The sequence below is a fragment of the Pan troglodytes genome, chromosome 6 (genome assembly GCF_028858775.2).
Source record: "Pan troglodytes isolate AG18354 chromosome 6, NHGRI_mPanTro3-v2.0_pri, whole genome shotgun sequence".
Classification (NCBI taxonomy): Eukaryota; Metazoa; Chordata; class Mammalia; order Primates; family Hominidae; genus Pan; species Pan troglodytes.
Window position 1 is genome coordinate 145017459 of NC_072404.2, and position 25051 is coordinate 145042509.

General features: G+C 41.1%; 1 protein-coding gene and 1 pseudogene across 11 annotated transcripts in view; one reads left to right on the plus strand and one right to left on the minus strand.

The window, feature by feature from the left end:
- Positions 1-25051, plus strand: part of NRF1 (nuclear respiratory factor 1) — a 145340-nt gene that overhangs the window by 47581 nt on the left and 72708 nt on the right. For all 11 annotated transcript variants that reach the window (XM_003951128.5, XM_001155756.7, XM_063815011.1 and 8 more), the window contains 2 exons: positions 12393-12507; positions 18307-18433. In XM_003951128.5, coding sequence (XP_003951177.1) covers positions 12393-12507; positions 18307-18433 — 242 coding nt within the window. The remainder of the gene's footprint in view (positions 1-12392; positions 12508-18306; positions 18434-25051) is intronic.
- LOC134810502 (tigger transposable element-derived protein 1-like) lies at positions 15436-17136 on the minus strand (annotated as a pseudogene).

The window sequence follows — 25051 nt, forward strand, 5'->3', positions numbered from 1 at the left end:
ATCTTGGCCTCCCAGAGTGCTGGGATTATAGGCGTGAGCCACCGCATCCAGCGAACAATATTTTTATTTAAAAAATAATGTTAATTTTTTTTCCTGCATCTCCAACTGGTCTCCTGAGATGGTTTTACTTCTGCCTAAAGACACCATTTAATATGTGCTTTAACATGGATCTGCTAGTAACAAGTTCTATTTTTGCTTGTCTGTGAATGTTTTTACTTAAACTTCAACCTTGAAGGATGTTTTCACTGAGTATGGAATTCTAGCTTGGTGGTTATTCTTTCCTCATGTTGAAGGTACTGTTCCACTGTCTTCTGGATTCCATTGCTGCTATTGAGAATTCAGCTATTTCATTCTAACCGCTACTCTTTCAAAGATTATCTCCCACATGGCCTGCCCCCCTCTCCCGGAAATTTTAGCCGTGAGATTTTGCTTCTGCTGCATTCCATCTCTTTTCATTCCATGGCTCCAGTTACTTATGTTAGTCTTCCTCACTTGTATGTCTCTTAACCATCTGTTCTGTATGTATCATCTTTCTGTGTAGTTTCTTCTGTCTTTCAGCTTGTGAAAGACAGAAGATTTTCTTCTTTAGCTGTTGTATTAGTCCATTTTCATGCTGCTGATAAGAGATACCCAAGACTGGGAAGAAAGAGGTTTTAATGGACTTACAGTTCCACCTGGCTAGGGAGGCCTCACAATCATGGTGGAAGGCAAGGAAGAGCAGGTCACATCTTACATGGATGACAGCAGGCAAAAAGAGAGAGAGCTTGTGCAGGGAAACTCCTCCTTTTAAAACCATCAGATCTTGTGAGACTTATTCACTATCACAAGAACAGCATAGGAAAGATCTGCCCCCGTGATTCAATTACCTCCCACCGGATCCTTCCCACAACATGTGGGAATTATGAGTACAATTCAAGATGAGATTTGAGTGGGGACATAGAGCCAAACCATATTATTCCACCCCTGGCCCCTCCCAAATTTCATGTTCTCACATTTCAAAACCAATCATGCCTTTCTAACAGTCCCCCAAAGTCTTAACTCATTTCAGCATTAACTTAAAAGTCCACAGTCCAAATTCTCATCTGAGACAAGGCAAGTCCCTCTGCCTATGAGCCTGTAAAATCAAAAGCAAGTTAGTTACTTCCTAGATACAGTGGGGGTACAGGGATTGGGTAAATACAGGCATTCCAAATGGGAGAAATTGGCCAAATAAAAGGGCTACAGGCCCCATGCAAGTCCGAAATCCAGCAGGGCCGTCAAATCTTAAAGCTCCAAAGTGATCTCCTTTGATTCCATGTCTCACATCCAGGTCATGCTGATACAAGAGGTGGGGTCCCATGGTCTTGGACAGCTCTGCCCCCTGTGGCTTTGCAGGGTACAGCCTCCCTCCCAGCTGCTTTCATGGGCTGTTGTTGAGTGTCTGTGGCTTTTCCAGGCAAAAGATGCAAGCTGTCGGTGGATCTACTATTCTGGGGGCTGGAGGACAGTGGCCCTCTTCTCACAGCTCTACTAGGCAGTGCCCCAGAAGGGACTCTGTGTGAGGTCTCCGACCCAACCCCACATTTCCCTTACACACTGCACTTGCAGAGGTTCTCTATGAGGGTCCCGCCTCTGCAGCAAACTTCTGCCTGGATATCCAGGAGTTTTCATACATCCTCTGAAATCCAGGCATAGGTTCCCAAACTCCAATCCTTGACTTCTGTACACTTGCAGGCTCAACACCTTTGTGGAAGCTGCTAAGGCTTGGGGCTTGCAGCCCCTGAAGCCATGGCCCGAGCTCTGTGTTGGCCCCTTTCAGCCACAGCTGGAGCAGCTGGGATACAGGGCACCAAGCCCCTAGGCTGTGCACAGCACAGGGACCCTGGGCCCAGCCCTTGAAACCTCCTAGGTCTCCAGGCCTATGATGGGAGGGGCTACTGTAAAGACCTCTGACATGCCCTGGAGACATTTTTTCCATTGTCTTGGGGATTAACATTCGTCTCCTTGTTGCTTATGCAAATTTCTGCAGCCAGCTTGAAGTTTTCCTCAGAAAATGGGATTTTCTTTTCTGTTGCATTATCGGGCTGCAAATTTTCCAAACTTTCATGATTTCCTTCCCTTATAAAACAATGCCTTTAACAGCACCCAAGTCACCTCTTGAATGCTTTGCTGCTTAGAAATTTCTTCTGCCAGATGCCCTAAATCATCTCTCTCAAGTTCAAAGTTCCACAAATCTCTAGGGCAGGGGCAAAATGCCACCAGTCTCTTTGCTGAAACATAACAAGAGTCACCTTTGCTCCAGTTCCCAACAAGTTTCTTATTTCCACCTGAGACCACATCAACCTGGACTTTATTGTCCATATCACTATCAGCATTTTGGGCAAAGCCATTCATCAAGTCTCTTGGAAGTTCCAAACTTTCCTACATTTTCCCGTCTTCTTTTGGGCCCTCCAAACTGTTCCAACCCCAGCCTATTACCCAGTTCCAAAGTCACTTCCACATTTTTAGGTATCTTTTCAGCAGCACCCCACTTCTGGTACCAATTTACTATATTAGTCCATTTTCATGCTGCTGATAAGGACATACTCAAGACTGGGAAGAAAAGAGGTTTCGGTGGACTTACAGATCTATGTGGCTGGGGAGGCCTCACAACCATGGCAGAAGGCAAGGAGGAGCAAGTCATGTCTTACATGGATAACAGCAGTCAAAGAGTGAGAGAGCTTGTGCAGGGGAATTCCTCTTTTTTTAAACCCCCAGTCCTAATGAGACTTATTCACTATCACAAGAACAGCACCGGAAAGACCTGCCCGCATGATTCGGTTACCTCCCACTAGGTTCCTCCCACAACATGTGGGAGTTATGAGAGTACAATTCAAGATGAGATTTGGGTGGGGACACAGCCAAACCATATCAGCTGTGTTTAAGGTGCCTTTTTTATGTTCTCTTTTCTTTGTTTTTTCTTTATTTATTAAGGTGCTTCTAAATCTGTTCATTGACTTATTAATTTTGGTAATTGTTAATAGTTTAACCAAAACTACTAACCAAGTGTTTTTTTCCCTCCAGTTTTAGAATTTCTAGTGTGTGTGTGTGTGTGTGTGTGTGTGTGTGTGTGTGTGTGTTTCCTCCCAGATTTGCACTGAACGGTTTCCAATAGTGGAAAAAAATTTCTTTTAAACAAATAATTTTATAATTTACCTGGTAATTCTCTCTCAAGTTTCTGTTACATGTTGTTAATGTCATTTCTTGTTCACGTTGGCTCTTTTCTTGGTGTACTATTATATTTCAATGAATACTGGATGCTGTGTTTGGAAAATTATTTCTAGAAATAATTTGGGGTCTAGTATAATGTTATCTTCCTCTAGAGAGGATTTTTGTTTGCTTCTGCGAGATGCCCGAGGGCACTAGCAATCCTGGATCATCTTAATCCAATTTAAGGTTTATTTATTTATTTATTTATTTAGTATTTATTGATCATTCTTGGGTGTTTCTCAGAGAGGGGGATGTGGCAGGGTCATAGGATAATAGTGGAGAGAAGGTCAGCAGATAAACACGAGAACAAAGGTCTCTGGTTTTCCTAGGCAGAGGTCCCTGCAGCCTTCGGCCCTGTTTGTGTCCCTGGGTACTTGAGATTAGGGAGTGGTGATGACTCTTAACGAGCATGCTGTCTTCAAGCATCTGTTTAACAAAGCACATCTTGCACCGCCCTTAATCCATTTAACCCTGAGTGGACACAGCACATGTTCCAGAGAGCACGGGGTTGGGGGTAAGTTAAAGATTAACAGCATCCCAAGGCAGAAGAATTTTTCTTAGTACAGAACAAAATGGAGTCTCCTATGTCTACTTCTTTCTACACAGACACAGTACAAATCTGACCTCTCTTCCTTTTCCCCACATTTCCCCCTTTTCTTTTCGACAAAACCGCCATCGTCATCATGGCCCACTCTCGATGGTCGCTGTCTCTTCGGAGCTGTTGGGTACACTTCCCAGACGGGGCGGCCTGGCAGAGGCGCTCCTCACTTCCCAGACGGGGCGGCCGGGCAGAGGCGCTCCCCACTTCCCAGATGGGGTGGCCGGGCAGAGGCGCACCTCACTTCCCAGACGGGGCGGCCGGGCAGAGGCGCTCCCCACTTCCCAGATGGGGCGGCCGGGCAGAGGCGCACCTCACTTCCCAGACGGGGTGGCGGCCGGACAGAGGCGCTCCTCACCTCCCAGACGGGGTGGCGGCCAGGCAGAGGCACTTCTCACATCCCAGACAATGGGTGGCCGAGCAGAGGTGCTCCTCACCTCCCAGACGGGGCAGCCGGGCAGAGGCGCTCCCCACCTCCCAGACGGGGCGGCCGGGCAGAGGGGCTCCTCACATCCCAGACGATGGGCGGCCAGGCAGAGACGCTCCTCACTTCCTAGACGGGGTGGCAGCCGGGCAGAGGCGCTCCTCACTTCCCATTCGGGGCAACCGGGCAGAGGTGCTCCTCACTTCCTCCCGGACGGGGCGGCCAGGCAGAGGCGCTCCTCACTTCCCAGATGGGGCGGCCAGGCAGAGGGGCTCCTCACATCCCAGATGATGGGCGGCCAGGCAGAGACGCTCCACACTTCCTAGATGGGGTGGCAGCCGGGCAGAGGCGCTCCTCACTTCCCAGACGGGGCGAGTGGGCAGAGGGGCTCCTCACATCCCAGACAATGGGCGGCCAGGCAGAGATGCTGCTCACTTCCTAGATGGGGTGGCGGGCGGGCAGAGGCTGTAATCTTAGCACTTTGGGAGGCCAAGGCAGGCGGCTGGGAGGTGGAGGTTGTAGCGAGCCGAGATCACGCCACTGCACTCCAGCCTGGGCAACATTGAGCATTGAGTGAGCGAGACTCCGTCTGCAATCCCAGCACCTCGGGAGGCCAAGGTGGGCAGATCACCCGAGGCCAGGAGCTGGAGACCAGCCCGGTCAACACGGCGAAACCCCGTCTCCACCAAAAATACAAAAACCAGTCAGGAGTGGCGGCATGTGCCTGGAATCCCAGGCACTCGGCAGGCCGAGGCAGGAGAATCACCGGAGCCCAGGGCAGGGAGGTTGCAGCGAGCCGAGATCTTGGCAGTACAGTCCAGGCTCCCCAAGAGAGGGAGACTGTGGAGATGGGAAAGGGGGAGGGAGAGGGGGAGAGGGAGGGAGAGGGTAGGGGAGAGGGAGAGGGATCCAATTTAAGGTTTTAAAATTTTCTGGGCTACTAAATGACTTAAAGCTGGGCTACATTTTATATCTTTCACTTTCCTATTTACATTGAACATTTAGCACCATGGTGAAAAGACTTCATATAAACCATGCCTGAATGGGTATGGTATTAGATATTGATCTTAGAAGGTATTTAGAAAAGCTAGACAAGAAATTAATGATGAGGAGTGGCCAAAATACTACATGTTTTGAATATATGCTGTATTTAAGAAGAGGAAGACAGATGCAATGAACAACAACTTTATTACTGTCAGTTACTGTCCACTGTGTATTTCCGGAGTGGTGAATTTAAAAATAAGTCTTAGGGGCAAAACACATGAAATGTTTGTAAAATATATTTTGTGAAATGCTTATGTGTCCCAGCAGAGGGCATCTTAACATAATGAATCCAGGTCCACTGCTTTTCTATGAAGGAAGATGGTTTTAAGACATGGCTTTGCTGTATTACTGTACTGCTTTGTCATAGTGTTAAGACCACGCAAAGACTTTAATCTGACCCCTTTGTGTGGCACATGTGGAAAGTGAGACACAGCTGGTAGAAATGACTTACCATTTGATCATTTAATATTCAATTATTGAGGAATTATAATGTGTAGTACATATATGTAACCTATGTAGATACTATGCACAAGGCAGGCAAGAGTTTGCTTCTTAGGAGTGCAAAAGGCTTATTGGGGGGAAAAAAGAGTTTGTTTCTGAAGGAGCTTTCATCCAGTGGTGGGGGAGAGCTACCAATAATAAAGTAAAATAATTTGAGAAAGCATTGGATGCTCTGAATAAAATAATGCGGGAAGGTAATGGAGAGAGAAGGACAGCAGATTGCTGCTAGTTTGGGTGGTCTGGGAAGGCTTCTCTGAGGAGGAAGGTTGTGACTGACAGGCATTTAGGTGTCAGCAAAGGGAAGTGCATTTCAGACTGAGAAACATTGAAAGCAAGGACTTGCAGATGGCAAATGGGAAGGAGGCCAGTGTGGTTGGAGCCTTGTGAAGCAGGCATGAGTCAGACCACCCAGGGCCTAGGGGCTGTGTGTGGTAAGGAATTTCGAGAGGCAGCAGAGCACAGGGCTTACCTGCCCAGGCTCTGGAATCAGGCTTCCTGGGTTGGAATCCCAACTCCACTTAACCAGCGTGGGGATTTTTCTGAGGAGCTGGTCTGTAGCATTCATCATATCTGAAAGGTGACCCAGAAAAGGTAAATGACCATTCACTATATTGTGTTGCCCGTCAGAAACACTTCTAATTCTCTGCAGCACAGACAGCCCCTGATTATTGTTGATTTTCAAGAAAAAAAAGTTTATGAGTAGTGCAACTAAACGAAATCTTCAAGTAATAAAAACAATATCTCAAGTTGGTTGACCTCTTTTAGTATCAATCACCAGTATGTTGTTTGTTGTTGTTGTTGTTGTTGGTTTTTTTTGAGACAGGGTTTCACTCTGTTGTCCAGACTGGAGTGCAGTGGTACAATCATGGCTTACTGCAGCCTCAACCTCCTTGGGCTCAGGTGATCCTCCCACCTCATCCTCGTGGACAGGTGCACGCCACCATGCCCAGCTAATTTTTTAAATTTTTGCAGACATGCCGTTTTGCCATGTTGCCCAGGGCCGGTCTTGAACTCCAGGGCTCAAGTGATCCTCCTGCCTTGGCCTCCCAAAGTGTTGGGATTACAGGCGTGAGCCACTGGGCCTAGCCCTAGAGGACTTCTTTTTAAACAAAATTGGATTTATTATTTCATTTTCTTTGAAATGATAAAGGATAGGTTAATAAAGAAGTGGAGAAAGATTCACGTGGTCTATAGACATAATTAGTATCTTGAGAGTGATAGTTTTGGTAAATTGTGCAGCAAGTAGAAAATACTTGAATATTTGAATCATACAGAGAAGTATCAAGATTGACATAACAAATGCATGTGCACCCACTGCCCAGCTTTGTCAGTTATTACTGCTTTCACATGTTTGCATCAAATGTTTTTTAAGAAATAAAAAGTACAGATATGGTTGAAATTCTCAGTGGAACTCTTTCTAATCCTGCTCCCTTCCCTCCCTCCCTCCACTGGGGTAACCAGTATTCTAGATTTGGTCTTTGTCATTCTCTTGCATTTGTCTATATTTGCTATTATGTGTCTGTATGATTAAACAATATTTAGCATTGTTTTGCATGTGTTAAATTTTATATTAATGGTATCACTCTGATACTATGTTTCTGTAATATGTTTATCTCATTCAACATGTTTCTGAGATTCACCCATGTTGATAATGTGGCTGTTTTTAACTGTTATATGGTATTCCATTCATTATCTGAGTATTTCTTTTTCTGTCGTTGTTTTTTGAGATGGAGTTTCACTCTGTTGCCCCGGCTGGAGTGCAGTGGCACGATCTCGGCTCACTGCAACCTCTGCCTCCTGGGTTCAAGCAATTCTCCTGCCTCAGCCTCCTGAGCAGCTGGGACTAGAGGCACACACCACCATGCCTGGCTAATTTTTGTATTTTTAGTAGAGATGGGGTTTACCATGTTGGCCAGGCTGGTCTCGAACTCCTGACCTTGAGTGATCTGCCTACCCCAGCCTCCCAAAGTGTTGGGATTACAGGCGAGAGCCACCACATCCAGCCTGAATATTTCACATATTGGTAGATAATCAGGTTGTTTGTAATTTTTTCTGTTTTGACAATGTAGCACAGTAATACATTTTACATTGTGACCCAGAATAAATGAGTACACATATAGCCAAAACTACAATTTTTAATGAAATAATACTTAACCCCTACTGCAAATTGTATACTCTGTGATATGTTCTAGTCTGTTCTATTTTATTAGAAAAAAATACACTCATGAGTCACTGAAAGGTCACACTAGCTGTAGCTTGAAAAGTACTACTGGAGGATATACCCAGGAGGGGAATTGGAGGGCCAAAGATGTCCATTTTCAACTTTACTAGATATTGCTAAATGTCTTTCCAAATCCTGTTCATTTACATCCCCACAAGCAGTATGCTGTAGCGCCTGTTACTTCTCATTCTCACCATCGGTGTTACCAGTCTTTTTCATTTTTGCAGATCTGGTAGGTATAAAATGGCATCTCAGTGTTGGTTTAATTTGTGTTTTTGAGCTAGAGGTTCCAACGAGTGCAGTAAGACAAAGTAGAGCACCATTTTGGATCTTTATTGACGTCTCAATTTTCTTTCTTTGCCTATTTCCTGTTTATACCTTTGCCCATTTCCCAACTCAGTTTTTTGGTCTTTTTTATGTCAATTTGTAAAAATTATTGATCTATATTTTGTATTCCTTTCCCAATAATATGTATTGTAATTATTTTCTCCCAGTTTGTTGCCCACCCCCATTTATTTATTTTTTGTTCATGAAGGTTTTTATTTATATTATTGTGAAATTTATTAATCTTTTACCTTCTAGTTTATCCTTTCAGGATCTTGTTTAAGGAATTCTTCTTAACTCTGACTTTATAAAATATTCTATAGTAGTTTATTGTAGAAGTTATAATTTTTTAATTTTCAATTTTAAAGGTATTTATTTATTTATTTATTTATTTATTTATTTATTAGAGATAGGATCTTACTCTGTCACCCAGGCTGGAGTGCAGTGATGCAATCATAGTTCTCTGCAGCCTCAAACTCTTAGTCTCAAGTGATCCTCCTGCCTCAGCCTCCCGAGTAGCTAGGACCTCAGGTGTGCAGCACCATGCCTGGTTTTAAATTTTTTTGTAGATACGGAGTCTTGCTATGGTGCCCAGGCTAGTCTTGAACTCCTGGCCTCAAGCAGTCCTCCTGCCTTGTCCTTCCAAAGTGCTGGATTACAAGCTTTCTTTTGTTTTTCATTGTTTTATTGAGGTTATTGTTTTACATTTTGGCCTTTAATCCACCTGTAATTTATTTTTGTATGTAAGGATCTAATTTCATTATTTTTCCATATGGATAACCAGCATCATATATTTAATAGCCCATACTTTTTTTGTCTTTCTGACACAGGAGGATGTTTATGAAATCTGCAATTCAGTTGCTTTGATTTGTCTATCCCTGAGTCAGTTCCACACTAGTTTAATGACTATAGTTATGCTTATTTATTTATTTCATCTCATCCTTCTAATCAGTGGAGATATAACTTTAATGAGTATAGCCTTGTAATTACTAATATGTGGTAGGATGAATGCCTTCAAATTCTTAAAATCTTATGAATTGTTTTGGCTATTTTTGGCCATTTGCACTTCTATTTAAATACTGGGATCAGTTAATCAAATTCCACAAAATCCCATGTTGAGAGTTTTATTTGAACTGTATTAAATTTATAAATCAATCAAATCAAGCAGCTTTATGCACAGTAGCCTAAAACTGGAAATAGTCCAAGTATCCATCAGATAGAAGAATAGGTAAACAAACTGGTTTATCCAAACAATGGAATATTACTTGGCAACAAAAAGGAAAAAACAACTGGTTCATGTGGCAGCATGGATGAATCTAGAAACATTATTCTAAGTGAAAGAAGTTTTAAGTGAAAGAGTATTACTATATGATTTACTACTTACTATATGATTCCATTTATTTAAAGCTCTAGAATAGGCAAAACTCTAATGTATGGTGAAAAAAAGAAGAATTCTAGGTATTGCTGAGAAGTAAGGATGGGAATTGACTGAGAAGGGACATGAAAGGACTTTCTGGAGTGATGTTATAGGTCTTGAGTTTCCTCTCCTTTCCCCTCCCCTCCCCTCCCGTCTCCTCTCCTTTTTTGAGACGGAGTCTTGCTCCTTCACCCAGGCCAGAGTGCAGTGGAGTGATCTCGGTTCACTGCAACCTCCGCCTCCCAGATTCAAGCGATTTTCCTGCCTCAGTCTCCTGAGTAGCTGGGACTACAGAGGTGCACCACCATGCCCAGCTAATTTTGTATTTTTAGTAGAGATGGGGTTTCACCATATTGGCCAGGCTGGTCTCAAACTCCTGACCTTAGGTGATCCTCCCACCTCAGCCTCCCAAAGTGCTGAGATTACAGGTGTGAGCCACTGCGCCTGGCCAGATCTTGAGTTTTATGAGTATATACATTTTTAAAATGTATTGAATGTATACTTGGATTTGTATACTTCACTATATGCAAATTTTACCTCAAAAGAAAAAAATTATAAAATATTGAACTCTAGCTAATGCTATGCCTGCTGAAGTATTTAGGGGGATCATATTGATATTCGCAGTTTGCTTTGAAACACATTTTAAAAACCCCAGTGTGAGTTGATGAATGGATAGAAAGATGGATAGATATGTATAATAAGATGTTAAAATTCAACTTTGCACATATGTTTTTAAGTTTTCATAATAAAATATTGGACTCCTACAACTCAGCTGCAAGAAACCAAATAACTCAATATAAAAAATGGGCAAGGGACTCGAATAAACATCTCTGTAAGGAAGACTTAGAAATCACCAACAGGTTAGATGCTCAACTATTATCAAAAATATAAACTAGTGGCGGTGAGGTCATAGAGCAACTGGAACCCTTATATACTATAGGTGAGAATGTACAGTGGTCCAGCCGCTCTGGAAAACAGTATGGAGATTCCTCCAAAAAATTAAAAATAGAACTACCATATATGATCCTGGTGTCCCACTTCTGGGTATTTATCCAACAGAATTGAAATCAGGACCCCAAAGAGATATCCACACTCCCTTGTTCATTGTTGTATTATTCACAATAGCAAGATGTGAAAATAGCCAAAATGCCCACCAGCGGATGAATGGCTAAAGCAAATGTGATCTGTATGTACAATGGAACATTATTCACCCTTAAAAACACAAGGAAATGCTGTCATATGTGACAACATGGTTCAACCTTGGGGACATTATGATAAGTGAAACAAACCAGTCATAGAAAGACAAATACTGCATGATTCTACTTATAGAAGGTATCTAAAATAGTCATAGAAACAGAGGAGAATGGTGGTTGCCAGGGTCTGGGGGTGAGGGACAGATGGGGAGTTGCTCTTCAGTGATGCAAGGGGAATAAGTTCTGGATAGCCGTACAACATTGGGCTTATAGTTAGCAATGATGTGTTGTCCACTTTACATTTTAAGAGAGTAGATAACAAACATGTTAAGTGTTCTTACCACAATTTTGAAAAATAAGTAAAATGTTGGTAAATGCAGCCATAAAATTTTTTCTGTAACAGCTATTTATGATGGAAAGAAAGGTAAAAAGCAGTTGCTTATTTTTTATTTGCTTTGAGGTTCTTTAGAGGGGTTTATTTAAGTCAGGCTGATTATATTACTAACAACATGTAGAAAAGTTCATTTAGGTTTACAGGGAGGTTTATTTTATTTGAGCCACTTAGAATATATATGCCAATATACAGATGAGCAATTTAATTTTTATTTAAGCCTTTTACAAGATTCATAAATAAGGATAAAGGTAAAATGTCTTTTAAAAAAGATTGTCTTTGATATGTTGAGGTCCCAGGAATCAGAGACTTCAATAGTTCCTTTGAGTCTACCCTCCATCTACCCTTCAAAAGACAAAACAAGACATTATACATTAGTTTCAAGGCAAGCCAGACTAACTTTTATTAACATTTTCTCAGAGTGGGAAAGTTATCTCTTTTCTGCCAGAATGCCTTCATCAACTTGACCTTGTGTTGAACATCTCCATTTTTGGCACAATTCCCAATGTAGAAGAAAATTTTTTCAATTAAGATGGTATTCATTCAGATACTCCTTTAGGTGTTGTTGGAGTTCCAAATGTGAGTGATTATCTCCAACTTCCTTAACTTGGCATTGTCTTGGAGTAATGGAAACAGGGGTACAGGGATAGAAGTAAATACTGAAATCTGTAAATTTTTTCAATTTTGGCAAACTTCTCCTCTCAGTGCTACAATTTTTCCTAGCACCTCTAAGAATATTGCCTTTACAGTATGGGCATGCTGGCAAAACAAAGCCAAAGAAAAACAACATTATACAAAATTCAAACTAGTGTGTGATGGGGAGGTGTAAGTCATTTGCTTTTTTAAAAGATTCATTGTATGTTTTATTGGTAAATCATAATATGAATCATGTTAAACAATAATGAAGTATATTGATAATATCAGGATCATTCTTTATTTACCGACAACAATATTAGGAAAGCAGTGCTACCTTTTTTGTACCTTTAATTGTTTCTGTCTTGAACAGTTTACAGGCAGCTGCCTAATCTCAGCACATACGTTATTATTTCAGGTCCTGTGGGAATGGCCGCTGCTGCTGCTGTGGCAACAGGAAAGAAACGGAAACGGCCTCATGTATTTGAGTCTAATCCATCTATCCGGAAGAGGCAACAAACACGTTTGCTTCGGTGAGGGCTCCCTTATCCATATTGTTACTATTCCTCAAATACTTCCTGTGGATGACAGACTTAGAACATATGTGATTAGGTTTGTCAAGGATGCTTGGTTCGATTCCTTGATGACAGATGTAGACTTAAAAGTATTCTTACAAAATTAAATACATGAAAACAAAGAAATACGATTTAACAGATACGTAATATCACATTAATTCATTCAGAAAAGTTGTATACCTGCTATGTGCAAGCCATTGTTGTAGACATTGGGCATGGAAGAGTGAACAAAACAAATTGCCTTAAAGAGCTTGTATCCTGCTAGAGGGGGAAAGAAAAAAACAATATGCAATATGTCAGCTGATGATAAGTGCAATGGGAAAAAAATACAGTGGAGTAAGGAAAATAGAAAAGTCAGGAGGTAGGGGGATATAGTCAGTTTTCTCTTTTACGGGGATGGTCTGGGAAATCCTTTTTGTTAAGGCAGCCTTTGAACAGAGACTTGAAGATGCTGAAAGAGCACACATGTTGATGCTGGGGGGAAGAACATCTCAGGCAGGGTGAGTATCAAGAGCAAAGGCCCCGAGGTGTGAATGTGGTAGTTGTGTTTGAGGAACAGCCAGGGAGATATGAGAGGATGTTCAGAGTAGTAGAGAAGAGCCACGCCAGGAGATCTTTTTTTTTTTTTTTTTTTGATAGATGTGGTCTTGCTATGTTGTCCAGGCTGGTCTGGGACTCCTGGCCTCAAGCGATCCTCGTGCCTCAGCCCCAAAATGCTGGGATTACAGGTGTGGGTCACTTCACCCAGCCTAGGAGATCTTATAGTCCAATATCAGGGGCTTGACTCTTACTCTGAGTGAGATGAGATGTCATTGTAGGCTTTTGACCAGAGCAGTAGTATCATCTGACTTATATTTTTAAAGAATCACTCAGGCTACTGTGTTGAGAATAGACTGTGGGGATACAAGAATGGAATCAGGGAGACCAATTAGGTGGTGATTATAGTAATCTAGGCCAGAAATGATAGTATCTTAAAACCAACATGGCAGCATCATGGATAGTAAGAAGTGATCAGGTTCTAGATGTATTTCGAAAGTCAACTCATCATGATTCATTGACATGGAGTTTGAGAGAAAAAAAGGAGTGCTGGGTGATTTTTGGTCTGATTACTAGAAGGATTGCGATGACATTTACTGGAGGAGGAGCGAGCATGACAGTGAGGGTGAGGCAGAATCAGAAATTTGGTTTTGGACATGGTAAGTTTGTGATGCCTCTAACCATTAAGTGGAGATACAAAATAAGCAGTTGGATATATGAGTCTGGAATTGAAATGAGAGGCCTTAGCTGAAGATATTATAAGCATATAGGTAGTATTTAGAACTAGGAGACTGGATGAGGTCACTTAGGGAGTGAGTATGGACTGAGGCCTGAAGCGCTCCACCTTTTAGAGGTTAGAGAGATTAAAGGAACCAGCAAAAGAATCTAAGAAGCAACCAGTGAGTCAGGAAACAAACCAAGAGAGTGGTATCCTGGAAACCAGGTACAAAAAGTGTGTCAGGAAGGAGAGCGTGTGATCAGCTATCAAATGCTGCTGATGGGTTGAAAAAGATGCCAACTGACTATTAGATTTAGTAACATGGAGTTCACGATTGAACTTGACAAGAGTGTATTCAAAGGAGTGGTAAGGGTGAAAAGATTGGAATAGCTTTAAGAGAGAATAGGGAGAGAGGAATTGGAGACAGTGAATATAAACCATTGTTTCAAGGAATTCCATCAGATTTCTTGTTTGATAAGTGGTCCTTTGCCCACCACATTTCAGAATTCTGAAATGTAGAACTTTGAAATCATCTCCCATGATTTCAGAGGGAAGAGGCAGTATTTCTGTTTCATCCATTGTTACTATATTTTAAAAAGCTGTTTTCGGGTTGATGGGTGCAGCAGACCACCATGTCACATGTATACCTTTGTAACAAACCTGCACATTCTGCACATGTATCCCAGAACTTAAAGTAAAATTAAAAAAAAATTTTTTTAAGCTGTTTTTGGCTGGGCATGGTGGCTCATGCCTATAATCCCAGCACTTTGGGAGGCCGAGGTGGGTGGATCACCTGAGGTCGGGAGTTTGAGACCAGCTTGGCCACCATGGTGAAACCCCATCTCTACTAAAAATAGAAAATATAAGCCAGGCATGGTGGCAGGCACCTACAATCCCAGCTAGTCGGGAGGCTGAGGCAGGAGAATAGCTTTAACCCAGGAGGCAGAGGCTGCAGTGAGCCGAGATCGCACCACTGTACTTTAGCCTAGGCAACAGAGTGAAACTCCATCTAAAAAAAAAAAAGCTGTTTTCATTTCATCCTCACTTGTGAAATACTGTAGGACTAAGAATAATTATTTATATCACAATGAAAATCTGAAGCTACAACATTTTAAAAGCATAGGTATACCTCAGAGATATTGCAGGTTTGGTTCCAGACCACTACAATAAAGCAAGTATCACAATAAGTCACAGAAATTTTTTGGTTTCTCAGTACATAAAAAAGTTGTGTTAACACTATACTCTGTTAAGTGTTGCAGTGGTATTATATCTAAAAAAAAAAAGCAATGTACATACCGTAATTTTAAAATACTTTTTTTTTGGAGACAGAGTCTAGCTCTGCTGTCCAAGCTAGAGTGCAGTGGTGTGATCATGGCTCACTGCAGCCTCAATCTCCCGGGCTCAAGTGATCCTCTCACTTAGCCTCCCAAGTAGTTGGGACAATAGGTGCATGTCACCATACCTGGCGAATTTTTTCTTCTTTCTGTAAAGACGGGGTCTCACTATGTTGCCCAGGCTGGGCTTGAACTCCTGGGCTCAAGCAATCCTCCCACCTCAACCTCCCAAAGTGCTGGGATTACAGGTGTGAGCCACTGGGCCTGACCACTAAAACACTTAAGTGCTAAAAGATGTTAGTGCTCATCTGAGCCTGCAGTGACTCATAATCTTATTGCTGGTTGACGGTCTTACCTCCATGTTGATGACTGCTGACTGATCAGGGTGGTTGTTGCTGAAGGTTGGGGTGGCTGTGGCAATTTCTTAAAAATAATACAACAAATTTTGCCCTATCGATTGACTCTTCCTTTCCTGAACGATTTCTCTGTAACATGTGGTGCTGTTTGATAGCATTTTACCCACAGTAAGACTTTCAAAATTGGAGTTAATCCCCTCCAACTCTGCTGCTGCTTATTAAATTCAGTTTGTGTAATATTCTAAATCTTTTATTGTCATTTCAACAATATACATAACATCTTCATCAGGAGTAGATTTCATCTCAGGAAACCGCTTTCTTTGCTCATCAATAAGAAGCACCTCTCATCCATTGGAATTTTATCATGATATTGTAGCAATTCAGTCCCATTTTCAGGGTCCACTTTTAATTCTGGTTCTTTCACTGTTTCTACTGCATCCGCAGTTACTTCCTCCACTGAAGTGTTGAACTCCTTAAAATCATCCGTAAGGCTTGGAATCAAGTTCTTCCAAACTTCCATTAATGTTGATAGTTTGACCTCCTCCCATGTACTTGCACATGAATTACAAGTACTCTTAATGGCATCTTGAATGGTGAATCCGTTCTAGAAGGTTTTCAATTTATTTTACCCAGATTCATCAGAGGAATCACTATAGCAGCTATATCCTTTCAAAATGTATTTCTTACATAAAAAGACCTGAATGTTGAAATGACTCCTTGATCCATGGGCTGCAGAATGGATGTTATCTTAGCAGGCATGAAAACAGCATTAATCTCCTTGTACGTCTCCATTAGAGCTCTTGGGTGACTAGGTGCATTGTCAATGTGCAACAATAGTTTGAAAGGAATTTTTTTTTCTGAGCAGTGGGTCTCAACAGTGGTCTTAAAATATTCCATAAACCATGCTGTAAACAGATGTACTGCCATCCAGGTTTTATTGTTCTATTTATAGAGGACAGGCAGAGTAGATTTAGCATGATTTTTAAAGGACCCTAAAGTCACTAGCTGCATTAGCCCCTAACAAGAGAGTCAACCTGTCCTTTGAAGCTTTGAAACCTGGCATTGACTTCTCCTCTCTAGCTAGGAAAGTCCTAGATTGTATCTTCTTCCAGTAGAAGGCTGTTTTATCTACATTGAAAATCTGTTGTTTAGTGTAGCCACTTATCTAGATCTTCTGGATAACTTGCTCCAGCTTCTACATCAGCACTTGCAGCTTCACTTTGTACTTTTATGTAATGGAGATGGCTTCTTTCCTTGAACCTCATGAACCAACCTCTGAAAGAGTCAGGGCTTTGCTCTGCATTAGGCTTTGGCCTATGGGAATGTTGTGGCTGGTTTGATCTTTTATCCGGACCACTAAAACTTTCTCCATATCAGCAATAAAACTGTTTTGCTTTCTTATCATTTGTGTGTTCATTGGAGTAGCATTTGTAATTTCCCTCAAGGACTTTTCTTTGCATTAACAACGTGGCCAACTGTTTGGCATAAGCGGCCTTGCTGTCAGCCTGTCTTGGCTTTCAACATGCCTTCCTCACTAAGCTTAGTCATGTCTAGCTTTTGATTAAAAGTGAGAGATGTGCAACTCTTCCTTAAAGTTGAACACTTAGAGGCCATTGTAGGGTTATCAGTTGGCCTAATTTCAATACTGTGTCTCAGGGAACAGGAAGGCCTGAGGAGTGGGAGAGAGGCAGGAAACAGTTGGTCAGTGGGGCATTCAGAACACACACAACATTTATCAGTCAAGTTTGCCATCTTTTGTGGGCACTGTGGTGCCCCAAAACAATTAAAATAGTAACATCGAAGATCACTGATCACAGATCACTATAACAGATTATAATAATGAAGAAGTTTGAAATATTGCTAGAGTTACCAAAATGTGACACAGAGACACGAAGTGAGCACATGCTGTTGGAAAAAAATGGCACTGATCAACTTGCTTGACATAGGGTTGCCACAAACCTTTAATTTGTTTTAAAGAAAGATCCCAGATAGTATCTGTGAAACACAAAATAACAAAGCACAATAAAACTAGGTATGCTTGTAGTATTTTTGGACAAAATTATCTCAATGAAATATAAACAATGAGATATAAACAATCAAGATAGTAAAAGCAAATCATTTGAATCCCTTTTATTAAGCATGGAGATGATATAATAAATTCTGTAAGAGCACATCTTGGTTGCAATTTTTTTTTTTTTTTTTTTTTTTTGAGACAAAGTCTTGCTCTGTTGCTCAGGCTGGAGTGCAGTGGCACCATCTTGGTTCACTGCAACCTCCACCTCCTGGATTCAAGCAATTCTCGTGCCTCAGCCTCCCAAGAATCTAGGATTACAGGCGTGTGCCACCATGTCTGGGTAATGTTTTTGTATTTTTAGTAGAGACGGGTTTTACACCATGTTGGCCAGGCTGGTCTCGAACTCCTGGCCTCAAGTGATCCGCCTGCCTTGGCCTCCCAAAGTGCTGGGATTACAGCAGGCATGAGCCATCATGCCCGGCCAGTTGTAATCTTTATAATTGTAAGTAGCAGTAAGTGATGTTGCCCAGATCAAGAAGAATGATACCATGTTCAAAATTGTGTCATGGCTATGTCCCAAGGCAAAACCTTCAGTTGAGCCTTCTATCAGTAGTCTTTAAGAAAAAGGTATGTACATATTTCTGCTGAATAGGATAGCAAACCTCACATTCCCCTTTTCACATTTTATGTAAAAGAGCATATCTGATCAGAATAAACTGTCTTACCTCATTTGTGTCTATGTCACTGTAATTTCCGTCTTTTTAAAACTTTTCATTCTTGTTTCCTTTTCTGATTCAGGAAACTTCGAGCCACGTTAGATGAATATACTACTCGTGTGGGACAGCAAGCTATTGTCCTCTGTATCTCACCCTCCAAACCTAACCCTGTCTTTAAAGTGTTTGGTGCAGCACCTTTGGAGAATGTGGTAAGTCAGAACCAAGCTGTTCTCATTTGCCCTTTGCTTTCTGTCGGCTGCTTCCATTCTTCTGATCCTCTGTCAAGTATAACAGTTGGCATTTCTGTTACCCCCTAATCCAGGCATGGGAGTGGGGACTAGTTTTCAGACTGCTTTATGCATATCAAAACAAAATGATCATTACTCTTTTTACTTCCTACGTCAAGGTATTTTACCTCCCCAGATGCAATGGGTGGCCAGGGGAAGGGGGGAGGGGGCGGGGAAACAAGTTGTTTTGTTTGTTAGGAAACCAATGCAGGATTTTCTAAGAAAATTACTGATTTATATCAGAAACAAAATAATAGATAATTCCAAGGTGTCAACTTCCTGAGGGAAACCTGGGGGCATTTTATTGATCAGTTATTTGAGTTACATATTTGAAATATCTTACATTTATCAAAGAATTGATTTAATACTGTGCTCCAAATATAGAACTATATTTGAACATTTTGATTGTATAACTATCCAGAGCTAATTTTATAAAAATAGTCTTTTGCCCCTGCATACTTATACAATAGGAACTATTCTTTCTTGCGCCAGATTAACTTTGAATCATTAGTAGATTAATGATCTGTAAAGATTTAAATTGTATTTTGTTTTTATTAGGGTAAAATTTATTAGCTTAAAATGACATTTGTTAGATGTCTCCCATATTGAATATAGGCATTTTTTGAGTTCAGAATTAGTAATCATTTGATCGAAATTCTGTTTGTTGTATTTTTTTCACACCATCTTCCTATCCCTGAAATGTTGTGGGTATTTCTTAACATTTTTGAGTTCTGTTTTGAGTTTTTCCAAAAATTCCTGAAGCCCTACAATTAGGATGTGTTAGGACCTTTCCTTAGAAGAATATAGTAGAAGGCTCCTAGTTCAAAATGGTGCCTGAGAAATAGCCTTTACTGTCACACTGTTGACAAACATGAAATCTGGGCATTTCTTCTCTTCTTTAGTACTGAAAATCTAAAACAATACTACTACTGATAGTAGTAAAGATGATGCAATCTATGAAAAAGATTCATCTAGAAGACTCAGAAAAATACTTCAGAAAATTACTCACTGCAAAAAAAATCTTTTTAAGTTTTGGGAAACTGTTGGAGTCCTCCATAGAATACAAGAAGATATAGACTCTGTTAAACAGGATGCACTAGACTGAGATAAAAAGCATTTTACCTTTGACTGACATTGATAAATACAGGTTAGGGACTTGCAAGTACCAGTAAAATTAGAAGCAGAATATATCTTCCAGAGCACCGAAGAAAAAAAACAAAACCAAGTCTCTGTATAAAAGATAGAAAACAAGGAAGAAATGTTTAAAAACTGAATAAAACACATAGTCTAGAACACAATAATACAAGTGAGGCCAGTTAATTCTGTTATAAACCATACATATAAATGGGTTAAAGTGCCTTGTTAAAGGCATAGATGTTCTTTCAGGTTGGAACAACAATCCAAATCAAACCTTCCTCTATTCAATGTATATGTCATACTCACAGCCACTCACAAATGTTAAAAGCAGCTGCAAGTAATAGAATCAAGAAAGTGAAAAGACAACATGCAGAGTGGGAGAAATATTTGCAAATCATGTCTGATAAAAAAACTTTTATCATATATAGAGAATATATAAAGAATTCTGATATGTCTGATTAAAAAACTGATATATATTGAGAATATATAAAGAATTCTTACAACTCACAATAAAAAGCAGGCAGATCATGAGGTCAGGAGTTCGAGACCAGCCTGGCCAATATGGTGAAACCCCATCTCTACTAAAAATACAAAAAAACTTAGCCGGGCCTGGTGGCACATGCCTGTAGTCCCAGCTACTCGGGAGGCTGAAGCAGAAGAATCTCTTGAACCCAGGAGGCAGAGGTTGCAGTGAGCCAAGATCGTGCCACTGCACTCCAGCCTGGGCAACAGATCAAGACTCCATCTCAAAAAAAAGAAAGAAAGAAAAGAAAGACAACCCAATTTAAAAATAGGCAAAAGGGCCACACACAGTGGCTCACGCCTGTAATCCTAGCACTTTGGGAGGCCAAGGTGGGTAGATCACTTGAAGTCAGGAGTTCAAGACCAGCCTGGCCAATATGGTGAAACCCCATCTCTACTAAAAATACAAAAATTAGCCAGACGTGGTGGCGGGCGCCTGTAATCCCAGCTACTCGGGAGGCTGAGGCAGGAAAATCTCTTGAACCCAGGAGGCAGAGGTTGCAGTGAGCCGAGATCATGTGCCACTGCACTCCAGCCTGGGCAACACAGCCAGACTCTATCTCAAAAAAATAATAATAATAAAAATAAAAATAGGCAAAAGGTCTGAATAGATATTTCTTCAAAGAAGATGTAGAAATGTCCAACAAGCACGAGAACTAATGATAAATAATTATTTATCATTAATCATTATTATAGTCATTTATCATTAATAATCACATTTCGATTTTCATTTCCCTAATGCTGATGATTAATAATCATAGTCATTAGGGAAATGAAAATAAAAACCACAGTAAGATACCTCTTCATACCCACAGGGATGGTGAAGTTGGTGAAGATTTGGAGAAAGAAAAAGCAAAATGGTACAGCTGCTTTGGAAAACAATTTGTCAGTCTCTCAAAATGGTAAAAGTAAAGTCGCCATGTGTCCTAGCAGTTCTATTCCTAAGTTATACCCAAGAGAACTGAAAGCATATGTTCATACACAAACTTGTATACAGTGTTTATAGCAGCATTATTTATAATTGCCAAAAAGTGGAAACAACTCAAATGTTCATCGGCTGATGAATGGATAAATAAAATGTGGTATATCCATAGGATGGAATATTATTCAGCAAGAAAAAGGGAAGAAGTACTGATATTATACTACAGCATGGATGAACCTTTAAAACATTGTGCTAAGCAAAAGAACCCAGTCACAAAAGATCACATGTTGTATGATTCCATTTATATGCAATGTCCAGGATAGATAAATCTTATTTATAGAGAGAGAGTGGATTAGTGGTTGCCAGAGACTGGGGAAGGGGAAGAGAGTGACGCCAGTGGGCACGGGGTTTCTTTTAGGCGGAATGAAATGCTCTAAAATTAGATTTTGGTGGTAATTTTAGGACCCTATGAGTATAAAGTCTTACCCTTTAAATGGGTGAATTGTATGGTATGACAAACTAAATAATGACCCCCAGAGATGTGCAGGTCCCATCCCTTCAACCTGTGACTATTACCTTATACAGCAAAAGTGCAGTTGTAATTAAAAGGGTCTTGAATGGGGAGATTATTCTTGATTATCCAGGTAGGCCCTAAATGTAATCACAAGTGTCTTTATAAGAGGGAAACAAAGGGAGATTGGCATAGAAGTAGATGTGTTGGTGGAAGCAAGAGGTTGGATGCAAGGAGGGGGTCCGGAGCCAGTGATACAGGCTAGACAGAAGCTAGACAAGGCAAAGAAACAATTCTGTCTTAGAGATGCTCCCTTAGAGACTGCAGAAGGACCTGGCCCTGCCAACACCTTGACTTTAGCCAAGTGAAACCAAGAAAATAAATTTGTATGGGTTTAAACCACCCAGTTTGTGGTGATTTGTGGGAGCCATAGGAAACAAATACATATGGTGTGTGAACTATGTATCAGTAAATCTGTTACAAATGTTAAATGTAAAATAACAGGCAAAAGTTTGTCAGAAAAATGCCTACAAAAATAAATCATGGATCACCGCATTAATATCAGACAAAGCCTAATTGTCAAGGCAAAAAAGTATTAACTGGCAACCAGGGATCATTTAATATTGATAAGAAGTATTTATTTATTAATTTATTTATTTAGAGACAAGGTCGCACTCAGTTGCTCACCTTAGAGTGTAGTGGCACAATCTCAGCTCACTGCAATCTCCTCCTCTTGGGTTCAAGCGATCCTCCTGCCTCAGCCTCCTGAGTAGCTGGGACTATAGGCAGGTGCCACCACACCCAGCTAAGATAAGAAGTACATATTTATCATGAACCTTTATATTCTTCAAGTAACTTTAAAGCAAAACATGGGGCCAGGTACAGTGGCTCATGCCTGTAATCCCAGCACTTTGGAAGGCTGAGGTGGGAGGATTGCTTGAGGCCAAGAGTTCAAGACAAGCCTGGGCAACATAGTGGGACCTCATCTCTACAAAAAAAAAAAAAGCCAGGCATACTGGCCCACATCTGTACTCCCAGCTACTTGGGAGGCTGAGGCAGGAGGATTGCTTGAGCCCAGGAGATCAAGGCTACAGTGAGCCATAATGATGCCACTGCACTCCAGCCTGGGTGACAGAGTGAGACCCTGTCTCAATCAGTTAGTCAGTCAGTCAACCAGACATATATACATACCAAAGCATGTAGATCAAAAAGTTAGAAATGTAAGGAAAAAAGATAGTTAAAACCCACAATGGGGGGGGGCACGGTGGCACATATGTATAATCCCAGCACTTTGGGAGCTGAGGTGGGAGGATTGGTTGAGGCCAGGAGTTTGAGACCAGCCCAGGCAACATAATGAGACTTCATCTCTACAAAAAATTTAAAAATTAGCCAGATGTGGTAGCACATGCTTATAATCTTAGCTTCTTGGGAGGCTGAGATGTGAAGATTGCTTGAGCCCAGAGGTCAAGTCTGCAGTGAGCTGTGATTGCACCACTGCACTCTAGCCTGGATGACAGAGCAAGACCCTGTCCTAAAGAAAAAACAAAACAAAACAAAACAAAAAAACCCCGCAATGATAGTAAGAGGATTTACTATCCTTGCCAGATGAACAAAGCAAAATATAAACAAGAATATAGAGATCTGAATAACAGATTTAATAAGGTTGACAGTCTAGGCAACATAGTGAGACCCCGTCTCTACAAAAAAATGTAAAAAAAAAAAAAAAGGATCTGGGTGTGGTGGTGTGCACTTGTAATCCCAGCTATTTGAGATGCTGAGGCAGGAGGATTACTTGAGCCTAGGAGTTCAAGGATGCAGTGAACTATGATTATTCCACTGTGCTCCAGCCTGGGTGACAGAGTGAGACAATGGCCCAAAAAACAAACAAAAGAAGCTGATACAATAGATACAGGAGCATTGACACCTTACAAGGGGATAATATATCATATTTGAAAAATTACATAAATGGATTATAAGAATTGACCATTTATTATTACCAGGCCTCAAATAATTTTTTTTTTTGAAACAAGATCTTGTTCTGTTGCCCAGGCTGGAGTGCAGTGGTGCAGTCTCAGCTCACTGCAACCTCTGCCTCACCAGTTCAAACAGTTCTCCTGCCTCAGCCTCCTGAGTAGCTGATTAATTTTTATATTTTTAGTAGAGACAGGGTTTCACCATGTTGGCCGGGCTGGTCTTGAACTCCTGACCTCAAGTGATTCGCCCGCCTTGGCCTCCCAAAGCGTTGGGATTATAGGTGTGAGCCACCAGCCCTGGCCCCAGAGAATATTTTCTGATCATAGTACAGAAAATTCAGAATTTTAGAATTTCAAAAGACAAGAAAAAAATTTCAATCATGTGGAGAGTGTGTGTGTGTGTGTGTGTGTGTGTGTGTGTGTGTGAGAGAGAGAGAGAGAGAGAAAGAGAGAGACTTGCTCTATTGCCCAGGCTAGAGTGCAATGGTGCGATCTCAGCTAACTGCAACCTCTGCTTCCTGTGTTCAAGTGATTCTCCCTGCTTCAGCCTCCTGAGTAGCTGGGATTACAGGTGCGTGCCACCATGCCCGGCTATTTTTTATGTTTTTACTAGAGACGGGGTTTCACCATGTTGGCCAGGCTGGTCTCAAACTCCAGACCTCAGGTAGTCCACCTGCCTCGGCTTCCCAAAGTGCTGCGATTACAGGCATGAGCCACCACAACTGGCCGGAATTTTTTTTTTTTTTTTTTTTTGAGATGGAGTCTCACTCTGTCACCCAGGCTAGAGTGCAGTGGTGCGATCTCAGCTCACTGCAGCCTTTGCCTCCCAGGTTCAAGCAATTCTCTGCCTCAGCCTCCGAGTAGTTGGGATTACAGGCTCCCGCCACCATGCCTGGCTAATTTTTGTATTTTTACTAGAGAGGAGGCTTCATCATGTTGGCCAGGCTGGTCTTGAACTCCTAACCTCAGGTGATCCTCCTGCCTCAGCCTCCCAAAGTGCTGGGATTACAGGCGTGAGCCACCCCTCCTGGCTGGAAATTTTTAAAAGAAAATCTTAATTTACAGGTTATTTAGAAACAAAAATGATAACCAAAAATAAAAACTTAGAAGGTATTATCTAAACTGGTATTCAAAGGAATATTCATTGTCTTATTTTCAAAAAAATTTATATGAGAAAGTTGGAAAAGAAAGAAACTCCATCTAGCTAAAGAAGGTAGAAAGAGAATAATAAAATAAGTCTAAGAAAAAGTAGAATAAATAAACATGTGAAAGAAATGAATGAGTTAGCAAACAGGGAAAAGTAGACTTGTTAAATTCAAGAATTGGTTCTATAAAAAGTCTGATAAAACAGAAAAACTGCTACATGCTAATGAGGAAAAGGGAGAAGAAAACTAATATGTAGCTTTAGAAACAAGATAGCTGTAATTGCAGACAAGAAGAGATTGAAAATTGTAAGAAAAGGCTATGTATTAGTT